We start from the raw sequence: 17836 nt of genomic DNA, 5'->3' as shown, positions 1-17836 counted from the left end.
TGCCGTTTTCTGGTGACAAATGTGCAGTTTAAGCATTTATAACTTGGGTTTAGAGTGACTTAAACTGCACCCACCACTACCAAAGAATGGGTTTCTCTTCAGATGCTCTCAAACCTCTTTAGTATTTTTGTCTTTGTGCTCATGTTGTTGAAGTGAAGCACAGAGAGGATTCATTAACTGCTAAAAGACACAGAACGTGCTCAGAATTAAGGTAAGTGCTCAACCTTTTATTTAATTAACCCCAATTAAATCTCATTTTCAACCCTGGTGCATATAGATAGTTTAATATTTGAGGGTAAAAGACTTAAGTTGTAAATTTATGTTTTTGTCAGTTATGGGGAGTAAACACAAAATATCTTCAAATGATCCAAACTAGTTTCATGTATAGCTCTAGATGAGTTTTGGCATTCTTTGATGTAAATGCGATTTTATTTTATGAGAATTTGACTCTCACTTTACTCAATTTTAACCTTCTTTTTAAAAGCTGCTCCTTTCTGCTGAACATACGAAGTTGAAGCAGTTTTATAGGAAACAGTTTAAATATTGTTTCAGACAAACTAAAAGCCACAAAGAGGTTTTTTTTTTTTTTGTTTTTTTTTTAACAAGATTAATATTTTTAATAAGTGACACAGGATGGAAGTAGATCAGAGGGTGTGGTGGTTTCTTGGTAGAAACTCTGTGGCCATGTATGAAGTGACATGTTCATGTTTAATTTGTTTCCTAGTTTAATCTCAACGGTAAAACATTTTTTAAACCCTCAGAATGAAGATGCCGGTGTGGTTTGTGTTTGGTGAGTAAAGATACTTCTGGAAAAATACTGTGAAGGCCTGAACAGACTGAAAGTGACGTCTCAGCAGTGAGAAGGGCATGAAGGAAAAGTGAAGCTACAGAATAATGAGTCACAATGGGAAAGAAGAGGGCAGTGGTCACTTCGGTGGCCATCACCTTTTAAATTGTTCCCGTTTTGGAAGTTGCCTTGTTGTTGCCTTTCTGGTGTTTCTCATGTCGTTTTGATTTGGACCAAAGCTGGTGAAATGGCTTCAAAATGGTTTTTGCTTTCAAACGGGACAGATTAAAGTTTAACTGACTTCGTTATACTGGGATTGTCAAGTGTTCCCTTAATTTTTTGAGCAGTTTTGATGTAACTAAGCAGAGTGTTTGTTGACTCCATTTGTCTTCTTTTCAGTGCTGGGTGCACTCTCTGCTGCAGGTGAAGTTTTCTTTGCAAAAGTCGGGGAGAAAGTCACATTGAAGTGTGGGGTCAGCAGCTACACACGCTCTCTGCAGTGGCATCATATAAATGACCTTCTTTTTACTGTTTATCCGTCAGGCTTCACTCGCAAAGGTACTTGAGTATCTCAGAACACTTAACAGTAAACATCAGTATGTGATGATAACATTATATTAGAACATATTTTTATATTCTGTGTTAGGCACTGCTGAACTTGTGCAGAGGTCAGTCGTGAGACGGACGAATCTGGAAATCTCCAGTGTGAGAGAAACAGATGCTGGACGGTTCACATGTTTGGCAGATGGGACACGTCATGAACATTCACTTTCTGTGTTCTCAGGTAAACAGTTGTGCGATTTACTCTTGTAGGTCAGTTATAATGGAAAATAATATACATCAATTTAAAATCCACTTTTTACAAGTGCGCACACACACACCAGCAATTTTACCATGATTTTTATCATGGCAATTCAAAGTAGCAGAGAGCAAAATCCAGATTACAGTACTGAAAGTTCAAGTCTTGAAACCATAGAGTCCTACATTTCCCATATCCCAACATCCATCACAAACATTTAACTTCCTGTTAAACGTTTGTACTCCATATGAACTCCCTGAACAGAGGTAGACTCGAGGTGGGCAGGGATGGGCATGGCAAGTGTTTAAGTTAACTTAGCTTAAAAAGTTTATGGGCTATTTTTGTGTGGTCGTCATGCCTGTGTGAGAAAATATTAACGGTGAGTAAACAAAAAATTGTACAATCTGGCCTACAGTGATTTGCAGTGCAGAAAGATATTATGAGCCTTCGTTGTCACAATATCATACAATTGATTGTCCCAAAAATCAGAACAGAATTGGAGGAAAAGGCTTTTAAAAATGCTGCCCCTGTTTCCTGGAATAATCTGCAGAAGGAACTGAAGTTATCAGAATTGGTTACCTTGGGAGACTTTAAGTCTATCTTAAAGGAATGAGAGAATAACTCTTTTACTCAGTGTGATTATATTTAATGCCACTCTTAATTTGATCTGTTGTTGTATATTTTTCACATGTTTGTACAGGATATTGTATTTGTTTTAAATGTCATACACTTATGTGGTAGGTGTATTTTGACTTTTGTTGCCACAATGCCAGGCCTCTCTTGAAAATGAGATTTTTAATCTCAATGAGATTTTTTTTACCTGGATAAATAAAGGACTAATAATAATAATAAGAAGAAGAAAGTTTACCATGTGCCCACTTAGTTGTAGTAAACCATCGTCTTTTTCTGATGTTATGAGGTTTTTCATGTGTCTAATGAATTTGGATCAAGTCCCTTGTTCATCATGGCCTCCTCTCTCTCTTTATGCTTCTCACTGTGTCCTCACCTCCTGCTGACAGTGTCGGTCTCTGTGACTCCCTCTGCTGATCTCCTGCTGGGCAGCGAGGCAACGCTCCAGTGTGATGTGAAAGGTCTCATTGAAGGTTGTGAAGTGAAGTGGAGGAGCCCAAATGTAGATTCACCAACAGCTCAACTCAAACCTGTAACAAGCTCACATAATGGGATCTGGCAGTGTATCATCACCTGTGGCAGCAATCAGCTTAGTGAGCATCTGACCATCACAGTCCAAGGTAATACACAGATACTGGAAATGAAGACTCCTGTATTCCACTGTGATCAAAAGAAAAACAAACGTGTGTTTTCCTTTCCAGAGCCGCCTCCTACAACATCAACAACAACAGCTTCACTGTGCAGCTCGAAGGATAGCCCAAAGACCACCTTTGCCATTGTGTGCTCAGTTTTGCTTTCCTACTTCCTGCTGTGATTAATAAATAATTGTTTTTATGTCAAACTGTGTTCATTATGAATTTCCTAAGTTTTTTTCTTATTCTACATAACTATATTTAAAGAGGCAAAATCTACTCAAAATTAAGGGCACAACCTACATTTTAATAGAGGTAATATTTAATTTAATGTGACTGTCCTGAAAACACTTTATTTCTGTTCTAAAACAGTCCAAATTACTGGCCGAGCCACCAGTTTCAGAACAGACTGAATATTTAACGTCTTTCATGAATAGCTCCATGTAAGGAGTCTTAAGCTAGAAGCTTTTAAACAAGAAGAAACATCTGTCAGACAATCTGAGGATGAGATCAGGCACAGTTAATGCATCACTAATATAAGTATTTCCATCACAAGTACACAAGGAAAAAATAAGAACTTCTTAATTATTGTGTTTGTCATAATTCTGACTTCAGTTTTGTTAAAGCTATTCTACTCCTCAAGTGAAGCTGGATAAGTATAAACATCTACCTTACTTGGGAGACTGGCCCAGCTAGTATACTATGAACCTCGAAATTGTGGCCCTTTATATACACAGTGGCACGCACACACTATGGAGGGTATGGCCCAGTATGGTTCTCCTTAGGTCTAGTTTTAAATAAAATAGTTCCAGTTCATTTCTCTGGAAAATGTTCCCTAAACTTGATTGATTTATTTCTGGTGCACAATCTGCTGCCTGACTGCAGATAATTTATAAAGTAATAAATAGACACCGTTGAGACAACAGCCTAAACGTGAAGCAAGAAAGTGTTTCTGCACAACTGCATACATTCATTTACTTTGCACTTTGAAGAACATGCCTCTGCATCTCAGGAGCTTTATGTGGTGAGGTGAGGGGCAGGAAGTTGATTTACTTAATGCATAACAGAATACATAAGTCATGCATGGGAAACTAACATTTATTATTGTATCTGTATTTTGGATTAAACAGGCTCTGGGGTTTTAGTTTATAAAACATTGTTTAGGGTCATTGTATGAATGTATAAAAACATTTATTAAAAAAATCCAGTAAATTTTCATTTCAACTGATTTCAATAAACTTAATATTTTACAGTGTACTTATGTAACAAATCTACATGGAAACTTTACATCAAATAAAATACTTTAGGGAGAAATAATACTGATCAGTCTGAAAGCTCACTCTCTAGAAGCCACAAACAGTCACTGCAGACACCATCAGCGCTTATGCGGGAAATTTGGTAGCATCATTATATTCACATCAAACACTCTGATCTATGGTCTTCCCAGATGATAAGAAATAAACGATGCAATAAATAACCCTAGGATATCATTTGTAAACTAAACTTCTGTTAAAAGGATTTATTTATTAAAGTTTTTATAAGGAAATTGTGGAATTTATGACTGAAGTTATGCAGTTTAATCAATGAGTGTGATGATTAATTTCCAGACTAGGCTAAATTTACACATATGTTAGATTAATTTAAAAACTTCGGCTCAACCATCCAAAGTAATGAACAATGGACAAAAGAGGTGAAGAAGAGAGTAAGGGCAGGGTGGAGCAGCTGAAGGCAAGAGTGAGGGATAATTTGTGACAGAAAGACAGCAGCAAGAGTGTAAGGGAAGGAAAGGCAGAGCCTAAGTTGTTAAGATTTTCATTGGGAGTGACCAGAATGGAGAAGATTATCAATAAATACATCAGAGGGGCAGCTCAGATCCAGTGGTTTCAAGACACAGTTGTTGGGACAGGGGAGGATGCTGAGGGTGAGACGGGAGTAAATCATGTGCTGCGGGCTGTACGACAAAATGAACAATCCAATCTCAGCAGCTCCTCTTCGGCCATCATAATCTTGAATCTTTACTGTATACAGATGTTTCAGTGCATCACTCTGTTACAAGGAGACTGGATTGTTCCATTTCCGTTTATACATCATATTCTATTTAACTGTCAATCAGAGCAGTGTGGTTGGAACTGATAATGGTTAACCACCACAATTACATTCACCGCTGCCTATTGCGGTTAGCATTGTGCATCACGAGTGCGTCACTGTGGAAAATGTGCTTTAGTGAATTTTTAGTGTTTGCAGTTTTATAGAAAGTAAAACACAATAAACCACTGATGATAAATCAGCTTGAGCAAATGTGATGGAGAAATGGTTACTGAGAAAAATGAATTTTGAAAATTGAATTGGAACTTGAATCTTATAGTTATACAAAACTTATAGTTTTGTGGCTTATCACTGAAACAAGTGTCATAATAAAGTGAGTCTATGAGTAACTTGTGGATGGAGATGTGTGAGGGTGGTGGTGTAGGCTTCATTCTGGCTTCATTCACCACATGAACCACCAGCACTGCTGTTTTCCCTTGACTTTCCATGCAAGTGCACACAAGCTGACACAAATTTGATTTATTTATTTATTTTATATAAATGTTACATTTTTGTGTGCGAAAGACTTCATGAATATATGATATAAAAATCATTTAGCATGGAAAAGTCTTAAAAGATTATCTTGCATAACATTATTTTGTGTTCAATTTAAGTAAACTTGGACTGTGGGATGAAACCAAAACAGCTGAGGAAACACACACAAGCATACTGAAATTTCAAATTCTGCACGGAAAGGTATTTTTAAAAAAATACAATTATGTAAAACACCACAGTCTGTCTGTTCCTTGGAGGATGCAGTCCTGTAAAATATAATGTTTAAGCTAGCTGTGTAACTGTAACAAGTGAGGCACATATAAATTTCGCTCATAATTAATAAATCATCAAGTCAGCTTTCTGTCTGATGCATTTATTTAATAGTTCACTACTTTCTTCAGTAAAGAGTCTGTGTGTTGGTAAAGCAGCTGGTGGCAAATCCATTTCAACATTGTTCTTCTGTAGATTTGAAATCAGAAGACAAAAATGGAGGAGAAGATAAAAGGTTTCACTGAAAGTAACACATATGACAGACTCAGACACAGTAAATATAGAAAGAAGTTGACATTCAAAATCTAAAAATGCAGCACACAGTAATTCAAAGTCAAGTGGCTAACACTCAAATACAGTTTTTCAGAGAAGACAGATTTTCTTTTCTCAAAACTACAGTTACAACACCCCTGACTCTTGTGGCAAAACTTCACAAACATCAAAATCGTTGGATCTGCCCTTGATCTGCGTTTTACCATGAACACCACAGACGGCTCTGTAAACTGCACAACAACACTGGAAACCAACCAGTTTAACATGCACTAAACTGAATAACCTAGTACAATATCCTTATGGAGCATTTAAATGACACAAAATCATGTTCTAATCTTATATCAACGCAGGTTTCCCCTTGACAGAGTTACGAGTTTTTCAGAAAAAATAAGATACTTTGTTTGTTGGGGGGTTTTGCAGTTTTTTTCCTTTCTTTTTACAATCTCCAGCGGGTCTTGTCACCCAGATGACCAGATTAAACAGGAAAAGATTATGTGAAGATGATAATAAACCCAAAGCAGGAGAACACTTTAACTTTAAATACACGAAAAAGACAGTCAGGGAGAATGGAAACATAAATGTACCAAGACATAGCTGAACTCAATCTAGAGAACAAGTCACAGGGAAGTCAAACTAAAGACAAGGCACAAGAGACAAAGAACTCACAAAATAAAACATGAAGTAACTAAACAAACAAAAAAGAATCAGCAAAACAGAGAAACACAGAAGTTTTTTACTAAAGTCAAGTAAAACAAAGATTCAAATACCAAATTATAAGGCTACATATTTCAAAATTATAACTCTAAAACAGAACTCAGAATGCTAGAATAATCTTAAAATAAAATAAGGAAACCCAGTCAAATAGTAATCAAAACTCAACAATACCAAATATTAATGGCTCAAAAATGAACTGACAAAATCCACAGTCTATGACAGTAAAAGCTGTCATGCATAAAGTTATGATCTGAACAACAGTCTGTGTAGAAAAAATACAGCACAATAAGTCAAACAGTGGTTCATGGCTTTAGCTTTACATTGTTATGCATCACTACATCAGATAAGAAATGCAATTTTTTTTTATTTTAAATTTTAAATTTTTTAAAATTCCTTCATAAATCATCATTAAGATGCTTCCTGTGAAGAGTAACTTCTAGTAACTGAGTTTCAGGTGGTCGACAACCAAAGAAACGTTAGCTGAGAACACACTTCTTATATACATCAAGTAAAACTCCCTGTCAGTTGTCTCCTTTACAGCAATATTTGTAAATGTTTTTGTTTGCATATTTTATCCACATCTTTCACACAGTTTGTATCCTATTTTCTCTGTCCCTTAGTATTTGCGACATCACCCAACCTGGCTGCCGATGTTCAGCTACGTCTGCTGCAGTGTTGTCGAATCTGCATCTTATACGCATGAAACAAACCAGAATCAAATCCAGAAAAGGGCCGAGAAGCAACAAAGTCAAAAGTTTATCAGCGATAACTTTAAAGCAGGGGTTATCCAAAAATACTCCAAGAGAACAGATGACACCGGGAAGGATCATCAGAAAATAATTAAAGAAGAACAAAAGGAAAATTCGTACAATTCTTTGTTTTTCATCAGTGGTCACTAAGGTGTCAGCAGCCAAGGCGTGAAAGGTCCATACTAAAAACAGGATGAACAGGAGAGCTGGAAGGAGGGCAAAAATATAGAGGATAAGAAACTTCTTGAAGACTACAGTAGGAACTACAGTTGCAATACAAAGGATCCAAATCAAGAGAGAAACCAGCATGGACCCCTTAGTTTGTCTGCTGCACTTCAACTTTGGGCAGGTGATAACAAAACACCTGCAACACAAGAGAGATATCACAATAGTATGTTATTCTGTATGAGGATAGAGAATACAATGTCAGGGAAGAACACACAGAGACAGACATTCACCTTTCAATAGCAATGTATGTCTTGAAATACCAACTAGCCGTCAAACCAGCTATGCAAATAATGTCATCTTGTTCAATTACAGATCCTCGCTTCAACTGCCAGGTGAACATTATGCTGATGTGGACGAGATTGGCAATGAGCAGGTTAGTGAAATAGATCACATGCTCCTTTCGTACCTGCAGGAGAAATTCGTTAAAGTCAAATTACTGCAGTAATAAACACAAATTGCAGAATTACACATAGAAATGTTTACATCAGATGATGCATGAACAAGGAGGTTGATTTGATTTTGCTTTCTCTGCTGTTATTGTATTAAGCATCAAGCAAGTATTTACAAAAAATAATTTAGACTTATAAAAACATTTTTTAAAAGATGAAAAACTGAGTGTTACAAAAGTGTACAATGTAATTAATAATCAATGCAGAACTGAGTGTTTTAACAAGTGTGAGAAAGAAAAAGAAAGTAGTAAGTGTGACTGTTTACGTACCAAGCAACACAACCAACAGATGACCAGTAAGGTCAAAGGAAGGCAGAACATGAAGTTAGTCCATATGATAAAATCGGAAAAATTCATCGCTCGCTGACTTTCTGTGTGGAACTGCTGTGAAAGATCCTTCATTCCTTTTCAGGAAAGAACCTGTTGTGTGGAATAGCAGGTTGTGCAACAGTGAGACTGTGGAATATTAACCAAATGATATTCATAAGAAATTAAAAGAGAATAAGCCAAATCTGTTTAACTAAAAACAAAAAAGAAAACAGATGAATTTGTCATGGATTCCAGAGTTCTGGACCCAAGTTCGAAAACACTGGATAAAGCCAAGAAAAACACTGCAAGAATAGCCCAAATCCAAACCTGACCAGCTCAGACACACAGGAAATTATAAAAGAAACTGAGACAAAAGACTGAGTTGAAGACAGAACAACATACAAGAAGAAACGCAACCTGGGGAAATGGACATGGCCGGGGGGGAAACAGGACACAGGTACAGACAACACAGACAAAGACCCAGGTGGGGAAATAAAAGTAAACACAAGACACTAACTACTAACTACTAACTACCAAAATAAAACAGGAAGTGAGAATCTTAATCAAATGTGAAAATGTAGACACATAAATGAACTTAACACAGGGGAGTCGACACAAGCGCATCAGGCAGGAGATACTGAGGAAACAAATTAAACTCCAAAGCAAAAACTTGATTTCTCCAGCCAAGACAGAATTTTCCTTCACAAGTTGTTTATGGAGACAAACCTACATGAATAATTCTGTATTTTTTAAAAATGAAAAAATAACGCCAGAGTGATTCTACTCCAACCAGATCACACTCGATTGATCCATAAATATTTAATCAACAGCACATTAAATTAAACCCTCTTGTGTAATTATAGCTATAATTGTATAGTTTAGATGTTTAGTAGCAAAAAACATCTCTGTAGTTAAAAAAAAGGGAATGAGTATGAGATCAAGTTATACGTCACTAGTAACCGCATTTCCATCGAGTTTCCATTTGAGCAGCTTTTGTGCTGTTAATGTAGAAACTGTGCAAGCACAAAGGATAACGACAGAAAAAGCTTCTAGATCTTAAGATTTTGACTTGGCCTCTCCAACTACTCAACTTCTCAACTAAAGATAATATGAATAAGTGTAAACATCAACCTTACTGGCTTCAGGACGACTTCCTGCTCAGCTTGTTTAGTGATTCAGTGATGTGACGCTGAAGTTTAGCTTCAGAGTGAAGCAGAACAGAGCACAGAAATGTGGTTTATATACTTCACCCCACCCACTGATGGGTATACACACACACACACACACACACACACACACACACACACACACACACACACACACTGCTCCTTTGGGTGTTGGAGCTGTGTTTCTTTCAGCTTGTTTTGTGTTTTGAAGCTCTTCATATTTTTTGAATGTGAATTCTGCTGTCAGTGGATTGGTTAGATGCTGATGAAGCCACCTGTTTGATGTGGACATATGTAAGTGTAAATGAAGTCAGATAAGAAAAAAGAATATTGTGAGCATTTCCTGAGCTTTTTTTAATTGCACTTTTCAATGATGTGTATCTGAGACAGGTAAACGCAACATCTGAGGGAAATACATCTAAGCTGTAATCTTTTCATGTTCAGTTTTACAGTCTTACACTTCTGGCCTTTTTTGTTCTGTTTGTAATGTTGTTTGATGTTTTCTTGATTCAGTGATTGAAAATCAACTGTATTTATAATATTTAAAAAGTCATGAGAAACAAGTGATAGGAACCACACTCAAAAACATTTGTGGCTGGAACATGAGTCATAGTGTTAGCTGTGATGTCTGCCAGCTTGTAGGTGTTAAAAACATTTATTACGTAAGCTGGTGACATTTTGCAGTGCTGGGGTTGTTACATATACCAGTCTTTCTAATCTGGCTTTTTCACTTCTGTTGAAGTCTTTTTAATTTCTTGTCTTAAATATTTTTTTGTTTTTTAGTGTTGCTTTAACAGCCCTTTGTGTTCCATCAAAATGACAAAAGTTTAGCATTTGGAGCAAAGCTCAGGTCATCACCCCGAATATAAATATAAATGATAGTACTTCCAGATTTTTTGAACTTATTTGTGAAAGTGTTTACAGGTATAAATAGAGCAGGAATACAATCAGTGCCTGTTGAAATAAAAGTATATCTTTCAAAGTTTTTATTTGGACATATTCTATTTTTTGCGGTTTTAGTACCTGGCAATTTTTAAACAGAGATGTTGGAGATCTTGTCAAGATTGATGGAATTATTAACACACAAAAGTGCCATTAGGTTTTCAAATAACAGTTTTATTTTTCAGCATTACAATCATCCCAAACAAATCATCTTTTGGCTTTATGTGACATATTCAATATTCAAATTTAAAAACAAAATAAAATATAAAATAAGTGTAGGGAAAACTTTTTTATTTTTCTTGTTTCAGAGAAGAGTGTTTTTTTCTTGTCCTAAAATTAGCACTTGCAGTATTACACGTATATGCAAGACAAACATTACATTACCCATTTCACACAATAAATAGCAAAACCTTTCAGCAAAGTGAGACAAACTGTGTACAGATGGCAGAAGAGGTGAATATTTTTTTTATTACTGCAGTGTGAAGCTATTCAGCCAAACTGATAAAAACACTTAAAACTAACTCCTGCTGAGGTCTTCTTACTTTCACTTTCACTTTAATGCTCCTCATGCTTTCATACTATTGTACATAGGTTTAATTGTTGTATATTTTCCCTGAAGTGTCCTTTTTTCTTTTTCTTATTTCTTCTGTTATACAAAGTTCAGAGAGAAAGGAAATGAGTCTCTCACATTTCACTTTACACATTTTTATAAATAGGTTTTAGAATCTAATAGATGGAGGGAATTTTAAAATAATAAAAATAAATGTGTTACAAAAAGAAAATAGAGCAAAAAGTCAGCTTGTTTTTTGTGTTTTCTGAAGATTTTTTATCTTGAAAACAAAAAAAGAAATACTTTGTTACTTCTGTTGTGATAAATAAAAAAATGTCTTTCTGTAAACCAGTGTTTTGTGTTTTTCTTGACATGTTTTTCTCCATCTTATTTTACTGTCCTGGTTATAAAAATAATTGTGATAAATTGGCATCACTTTTCTGTGAGAATAATCTGAGCGCACGTCTCCAGTTGAGCGTTTTGTAAATAAGCTTTAACTTGACTGTTCAGAACTTCATTCAGTTTTTTTAAAGAGCTGCACTGTTTTGAAAATGCAATGCTTCGATTGCAGAAAGTGCAGGCGTGAGTAGCAAACCCACAAAGATCTGGGGTTTGCATCAACCTGCAAATTTCCAGAGTGCAGCTCTCTCTTCAGAGGCCTTCTGGGTTCTGCACTTCTGCATCCTTGAGATCTTTGTTTTTGTTGAAGTGAAGCACGAGAGGATGAAGAAAGATTTTTGCTGAACTAAAAGACACAAAATCTGCTCAAAATTAAGGTAAGAGCTCAAGCTTCATTTTCAAATTTAGGTTCATTTGTTTCTTTTTGTTTTATCTTGTAAAATGGATTTAATGTGGCTATCCTTTCTTTTCAAGCTTACTGGCAGAGGCACCAGTTTAAGAGCAAATACAGATGAGTAGTGTTTCAGAACGAGCTGCATAAAAGAGTCCAAGTTAAAACCATTTAAACAAATAATAAGAAAAAAATGTGTCAAACTCTGTTTCCAAGGCTTGATGTGTAGAATAACATTAATTTATGATGTTAAAGACATAAATTCACTCATTTTGAGATGTGAATGTATTTATTGAGATTAAATACAACAATATTAATGACAGAACTAAGAATCAATAATTTAGTTTTTGGTCTCAGTGTGTTGTTTGGAGTAATTGATTAACTTAGTTTTAAGCAAAAAAAAAAAAAAAACTTAAATGTTAAGTGTTCAATATGACACAAATTAATAAAAAAAATAAGTTATTTTCACTTCTTTGTTACAGGAATCATTGTGATCACATTGTGACAATTGATCCATGAGAGTAGTCTAACTGAGTGTGTGCAGTTGAGCCTGTTTTAAGACAGAACTTTCTTCAGCTTTTTGTAAGAACTGCACTGAGTAGAAAATGCCAGGCCTAGATTGCAGGAAAGTGCAGACCTGAGTAGCAAACCCACAAAGATCTGGGGTTTGCAGTGGTTTTCCGCCTTCTACACTTTTGCATCCTTTAGATCTTATTTTTTTTTTCTTTTTTTTTTCTTTTTTTTCTTCTCATCATTTAGATGAGATCTTATTTTCAGTGAAGTGAAGCACAGAGGAAGAAAAACGATTTTAGCTTCAAAAACTGAACTAAAAGACACAGAATCTGTTCAAAATTAAGGTAAGAGCTCAACCTACATTTTAAAATTTGGTTTTATATTTCAAAATAAATACAAAGGATTTAACATGACCATCCTAGAAACTTTCTGTTTGCTCCGTAATGGAGTTCAAAGTTAGTGCAGAGGGACCAGTTTAAGAGCCAATACAGATGAAAATGTTTTAAGTGTTTCAGAAATTGTTGTTTGTACGGAGTCGAAGTTAAAACTGATTTAATTTGTCAATTTGGACTCACAGATTTAAGTTTGAAACTCCAATGAAAGCACCTTTTTGGTGGCAGCAAATTCTTAATAAGTGTTAATATTCATTTTGACGCTATTTAATTGGACACATAATGATCTCAGTTGAGCTGTTTTTTTAGGAGAATTTATTTAAGTCGGTCCAGAGGAAATAAATTTTTATTTTTCTTCTTAAAAACGTCTCATTTCTGATGAGCAGTCAGGTAAAGTTACAGCAGCTTTACAGGAAACACCTTCACATGAGCTGTTGGTGAGATTAAATTAAAGAGCCACAAGAAATGTTTGACTGTTTTTCACTTTTTAAGTCCAACGCTGAGTTTTATTGTTTTTAACATACAACACAGAGAGAGGACGGAAACAGAGCGAGGGCTTGGTGGTTTCTCTGTAAAGTGTTCATGTGAAGAAGAATCTCTCTGTGGCTGTGTGTGAAATGAAAGTGTTCACGTTTAATTAGTTTTCTTGTTATGATGTCGTGTTAACAGTAATGTTCATTTGTGTTTTATTTTAAATCCTCAGGTCGACTTTCAGAATGAAGGTGATTGTGTTGTTTGTGTTTGGTGAGTGAATATACTTGTGAAGACAATATTGTGAATAATACTTTAAAATACTGCACACACATGTTGTAGATGGTGTGACCTCATGTTTAATCTAATTAAAAAATAATTTATAATCTGATCTCAGGTTCTTTAATGTCACTACAAGTTTATGACGACATACAGAGAATATTACTGGTTTTGTCTCCATGTAAAGACATTTGTTATATCCTCCTTTAAATACTCATTAATACAAGATGAGTATTTATTTAATTTATTTGCCTTCTTCTCAGTGCTGGGTGCACTCTCTGCAGCAGGGGAAGTTTTCTTTGCAAATGTTGGGGATAAAGTCACATTGAAGTGTGGGGTCAGCAGCTACAGACACTCTCTGCAGTGGCATCATATAAATGACCTTCTTTTTACTGTTTATCCGTCAGGCTTCACTCGCAAAGGTACTTGAGTATCTCAGAACACTTAACAGTAAAGTATTTGATGATAACATTATATTAGAACATATTTTTATTTTCTGTGTTAGGCAATGTTGAACTTGCACAGAGGTCAGTTGTGAGACAGACGAATCTGGAAATCTCCAGTGTGAGAGAAACAGATGCTGGAGAGTTCGAATGTTCGGCAGATTGGACACCTCGATACCATTCACTTGTTGTGTTCTCAGGTAAACAGCAGACCCTGGAAAATATACATTTACAAATAAATGTTCACATTTAATGGAGCAGTGATGGGTTTAATAAAAACATCACTGCTGTGAAATGAGGGGAATTTTTTCAATGTGACTAGTGGTTCTGTAACTATAATGTATGAACTTTAACATAAAAGTGTCCTTATTTTCTGTTGTATTTGTTTTCAGTAAACTGCTGCTTAGAGAAAAACCTATGGTGTGTTTCTATGTGGCAGTCTTCTCTGTATAACCAACAAACTTTACAGTCTGGCCTTCAATTGTTTGAAATGCAAAAATAAGAATCAGTTTCTGATGTAATGAATAGTCCAAGCCTGATCCTATCTTCACCAACTACTTCCTGTGATTCTGTCACTGTTAAATTTTTGGTGGTTTTATATCCATAACATTCTGACAAGTGTGTGAAATGGTTATTTGTCTATTAACATGCAGTGTAATATGCCGTTTTGTTTTTTCTTAACTCTTTCTCTCATGTTATAAAGCTGTGCCATGTGTCTAATGACTCCCCTTTCTCTTTCTGATTCTCACTGTATCCTCACCTCCGTCCTTCTCAGTTTCGGTCTCTGTGACTCCCTCTGCTGTTCTCAAACTGTGTGATGAGGCAACGCTCCACTGTGAGGCGAAACATCTGCTAAAAGGTTGTGAAGTGAAGTGGAAGAGCCCAAATGCTGATTCACCTGAATGGCCATCAACAGTTCAACTCAAATCTGTAACAAGCTCACATAATGGGACCTGGGAGTGTATCATCACCTGTGATGGCAAACAACTGAGTAAGAGTATTACCATAAAGGGTAATACACGGGTGCATGGAATGAAGGCCCATGTGTACATATGTGGTCAAAAGAAACATAAAGATTTGTGTTTTTGTTCTTCAGAGCCTCCAACTTCAACAACTCCACCATCCACCCGAAAGAACATCACATTATTTGTAACGAGTGTTCAGAAGACAACATGTACAACATGTACAACATGTACAACATGTGCGTCCAGCTTTTGAAAATGTCTGCAAATTTGATCAAAGTGATCCTTTGCTGAATGTGTAACTCATTCTTGTCATTCTCACGTTCTCTTTCTCTGTGTTGCATTCAGGTACTGCCGACGATTGCCCACTGGGACTCTCCTGTTGGATGTGGATTGCAATAGGGGTGTGCTGCCAGTTTGGGATGTTCCTGATAGTTTGTGTCACAGTCTTGTGTAAGTGCATGAGTGGAAGGATGGTATGTGAGGAAAGGCGTTCATCAAGTATTTATGTATAGTGCTGATAGCTGTGGTTACAGATTATGTTGGTCTAACCTCTTCGCCGAATGTGTAACTGATCAGATTCATAGTTTCACTACACCAAGCTCTTACAAAGTCCTGGACATTTCACAACTGGCAAAAGTCTAACTGAGTGTCTCGGATTATCTATTACACTCTTCAGTAAATCAGTAGATGTACAGATGAAGTATTTGTTTTGTTTCCTGGGCTTTGCTGAGTAAAACCGAGAACCACCTGAAATCTCTCAGACATCTGTTCAGGCTTTTCTCCCAAATTACACTTTATTGCCAAAAGTATTTATTCGTCTGCCTCCAAACGCACATGAACTTGAGTGACACCCCATTTTTAATCCACAGGATTTAATATAATGTATCCCCAACTTTTTCAGTTATAACAGCTATAATTCTTCTAGGAAGGCTTTCCACAAAGTTTTGGAGTGTGTTTATGGGAATTCTTGACTGTTCTTCCAGAAGCACAGTTGTGAGATCAAACACTGAGATGAGAAGGCCTGGTTTGCAGTCTCTGCTCTAATTCATCCTAAAGATGTTCTGTTCAAAAGTTCTTCCTCACCACAGTCACTCATCCATGTCTTTATAGACCTTGCTTTGTGCTGTCTTGTAGAGGAACAGGAAGAGGCCATCCTCAAACTGTTCACACAAAGTTGGCAGCATGGAGTTCTCCAAAATGTCTTGGTATGCTGAAGCAGTAACAATTCCTCTTACTGGAGCGACCAAGCTCTACTCCAGAACAACAATCCCACACAATAATCCCCTCTACACCAAACTTTACAGTAAGTCCAATGCAGTCAGACAAGTACCGTTCCCCTGGCAACCTTTAAACCAGACTCATCCACTGGATTGCCAGATGGAGAAGTATGATTTGTCACTCCACAAATCATCTATCCACTGCTCAAGAGTCCAGTGGTGGCATGCTTTAAACCACTGCATGTGATGTTTTGCATTGTCTTTGTTGATGTGAGGCTTGGATGCAGCTGCTTGGTTGTGTAAAACTCATCCCATGAAGCTCCCTGTGCACTGTTCTTGAGCTAATCGTAAGACCTGAAGTTTGGAGGTCTGTTGCGATTGACTCTGCAGAAAGTTGGAGACTCTGCACACTATGAAGCTCGGCATCCACTGACCCTACCCTGTGATTTTACACAACCTATCACTTTATAGCTGCATTGCTGTCATTCCCGATTGCTTCCACTTTGTTATAATGCCACTAACAGCTGATTGTGGAATATTTAGTAACAACAACATTTCACAACTGGATTTGTTGCAAGATGGCATCCTATCATGGCACCACACTGGAATTCAATGAGCTCCTGAAAGCGACTCGTTGTTTAACAAAAGTTTGTAGAAGAGGTCTGAATGCCTACGTGGCTTATTTTATACGCCTGTGGCCAGAGAAGTCACTAGAACACCTTGTTCTACTGATGTCAGCGCCCTAATGGCAGCCAAACATTAGAGCGACTTTGTTGTAGCTTCACTCTTTGTGCTAACTCTGACTGTTGGTTTCCACTGCCATCAGTAGTCACCTTCAGTCCCCTCCTCGACCTGTTAGAGTGAGGAGATAACAACTAATGTGGTTTACAGAAAGAAAACAAAGCACCAAAACAACTTGTTTTCCTTTGGTTTGGAGATCGTGATTTTTCAATGATTCATGTTTTTTTTAAATTTTACTTAAAAAAAAAAACTTTGTTACTTCTGTTGTGATAAATAAATGTCTTTCTGTCAAGCTGTGTGCTCTTTCAATTTTTGTTTCTGATATTTTTTTCTAGTTTTTGCTCTATATGTTGTCAAAAACAGTGGATAATCTTCATGTTAATTGGTCAGCTAAATAGCTTTTAGGGTTGAGCACATAAGCCCCACTCTCCTGCCATTCTAATCTTGTATTTGTGAGGGGCAGCCAATCAGAAGAAAGTTTTCTCAAGGTGGGTAAAGCTATCTAGTAGATAAATATTAACTAAATATTAGATAGTATTACACAAATAAGGCTCACCTGTCAATCTAAGTGGTCAGTTGGTGTGTTTTGGAGACGTTTTAATGGATTGTGTGACTAATATTCTGATATCTAATAACCATCCCAGAGGTTCGTGCTTCAGTTCAGGTGAGTGAAATTCAAGTGTTTTATTAGTTGTCAAAGGAGCTTGCAAAGAAAAGCGTCTGGACTTCTTTAAGTAAGTTCTTTAATAACTAATTAAGTAATTAGTTATTACTTTGAGCATATAGAGCTCAAACACATATCAGTAAGTATGTGTCTTATGTGCGTCATACTGTACAGTTTTTTGGATGCAGCTTTTTAACCAAGTAAGCAGAGAACCAACTGACCACCCTGAAGGTGGTCTAAAAATGATGATGTTTGCCTTTGTTAACACCTGGGGGAGGCTAATG

The 17836-nt window shown here is 36.4% G+C and overlaps 3 protein-coding genes across 9 annotated transcripts; 2 read left to right on the top strand and 1 right to left on the bottom strand.

Annotated features, from left to right (window-relative positions):
- The first annotated feature begins 20 nt into the window (after positions 1-20).
- On the top strand, positions 21-3073 carry LOC146564158 (uncharacterized). The gene is made up of 6 exons (XM_085291721.1): positions 21-211; positions 762-790; positions 1187-1345; positions 1434-1571; positions 2606-2836; positions 2918-3073. Exons 2-6 carry the CDS (start codon positions 763-765, stop codon positions 3028-3030), a joined length of 669 nt encoding a protein of 222 aa, XP_085147847.1. The 5' UTR covers positions 21-211; position 762; the 3' UTR covers positions 3031-3073.
- A 2382-nt stretch (positions 3074-5455) lies between these two features.
- LOC146564157 (uncharacterized) lies at positions 5456-9627 on the bottom strand. Of its 4 annotated transcripts, none has more exons than XM_085291713.1 (4): positions 9556-9627; positions 8381-8530; positions 7893-8068; positions 5456-7798 (listed from the first exon to the last, which is right to left on the bottom strand). In XM_085291713.1, exons 2-4 carry the CDS (start codon positions 8510-8512, stop codon positions 7270-7272), a joined length of 837 nt encoding a protein of 278 aa, XP_085147839.1. In that variant the 5' UTR covers positions 8513-8530; positions 9556-9627; the 3' UTR covers positions 5456-7269. The 4 variants fall into 4 exon arrangements, with proteins under 4 accessions (XP_085147839.1, XP_085147838.1, XP_085147841.1 ...); XM_085291712.1 differs by having other exon boundaries at positions 9551-9621; XM_085291715.1 differs by having other exon boundaries at positions 8381-8566; positions 9551-9607.
- Positions 9628-11710: 2083 nt separating this feature from the next.
- LOC146564156 (uncharacterized) lies at positions 11711-17182 on the top strand. Of its 4 annotated transcripts, XM_085291716.1 has the most exons (8): positions 11711-11853; positions 12627-12724; positions 13476-13516; positions 13786-13944; positions 14028-14165; positions 14741-14956; positions 15062-15166; positions 15276-17182. In XM_085291716.1, exons 3-8 carry the CDS (start codon positions 13489-13491, stop codon positions 15440-15442), a joined length of 813 nt encoding a protein of 270 aa, XP_085147842.1. In that variant the 5' UTR covers positions 11711-11853; positions 12627-12724; positions 13476-13488; the 3' UTR covers positions 15443-17182. The 4 variants fall into 4 exon arrangements, with proteins under 4 accessions (XP_085147842.1, XP_085147844.1, XP_085147845.1 ...); XM_085291718.1 differs by lacking the exon at positions 12627-12724; XM_085291719.1 differs by lacking the exon at positions 13786-13944.
- Positions 17183-17836: the final 654 nt, after the last annotated feature.

This window comes from Mchenga conophoros, linkage group LG11 (genome assembly GCF_057382185.1).
Source record: "Mchenga conophoros isolate Kocher_MC1m ecotype Shallow Benthic linkage group LG11, M_conophoros_male_GT1.1, whole genome shotgun sequence".
Lineage (NCBI taxonomy): Eukaryota > Metazoa > Chordata > Actinopteri > Cichliformes > Cichlidae > Mchenga > Mchenga conophoros.
The sequence above is the reverse complement of the archived record's forward strand: the minus strand, read 5'-3'. Positions and strand labels throughout refer to the sequence as shown.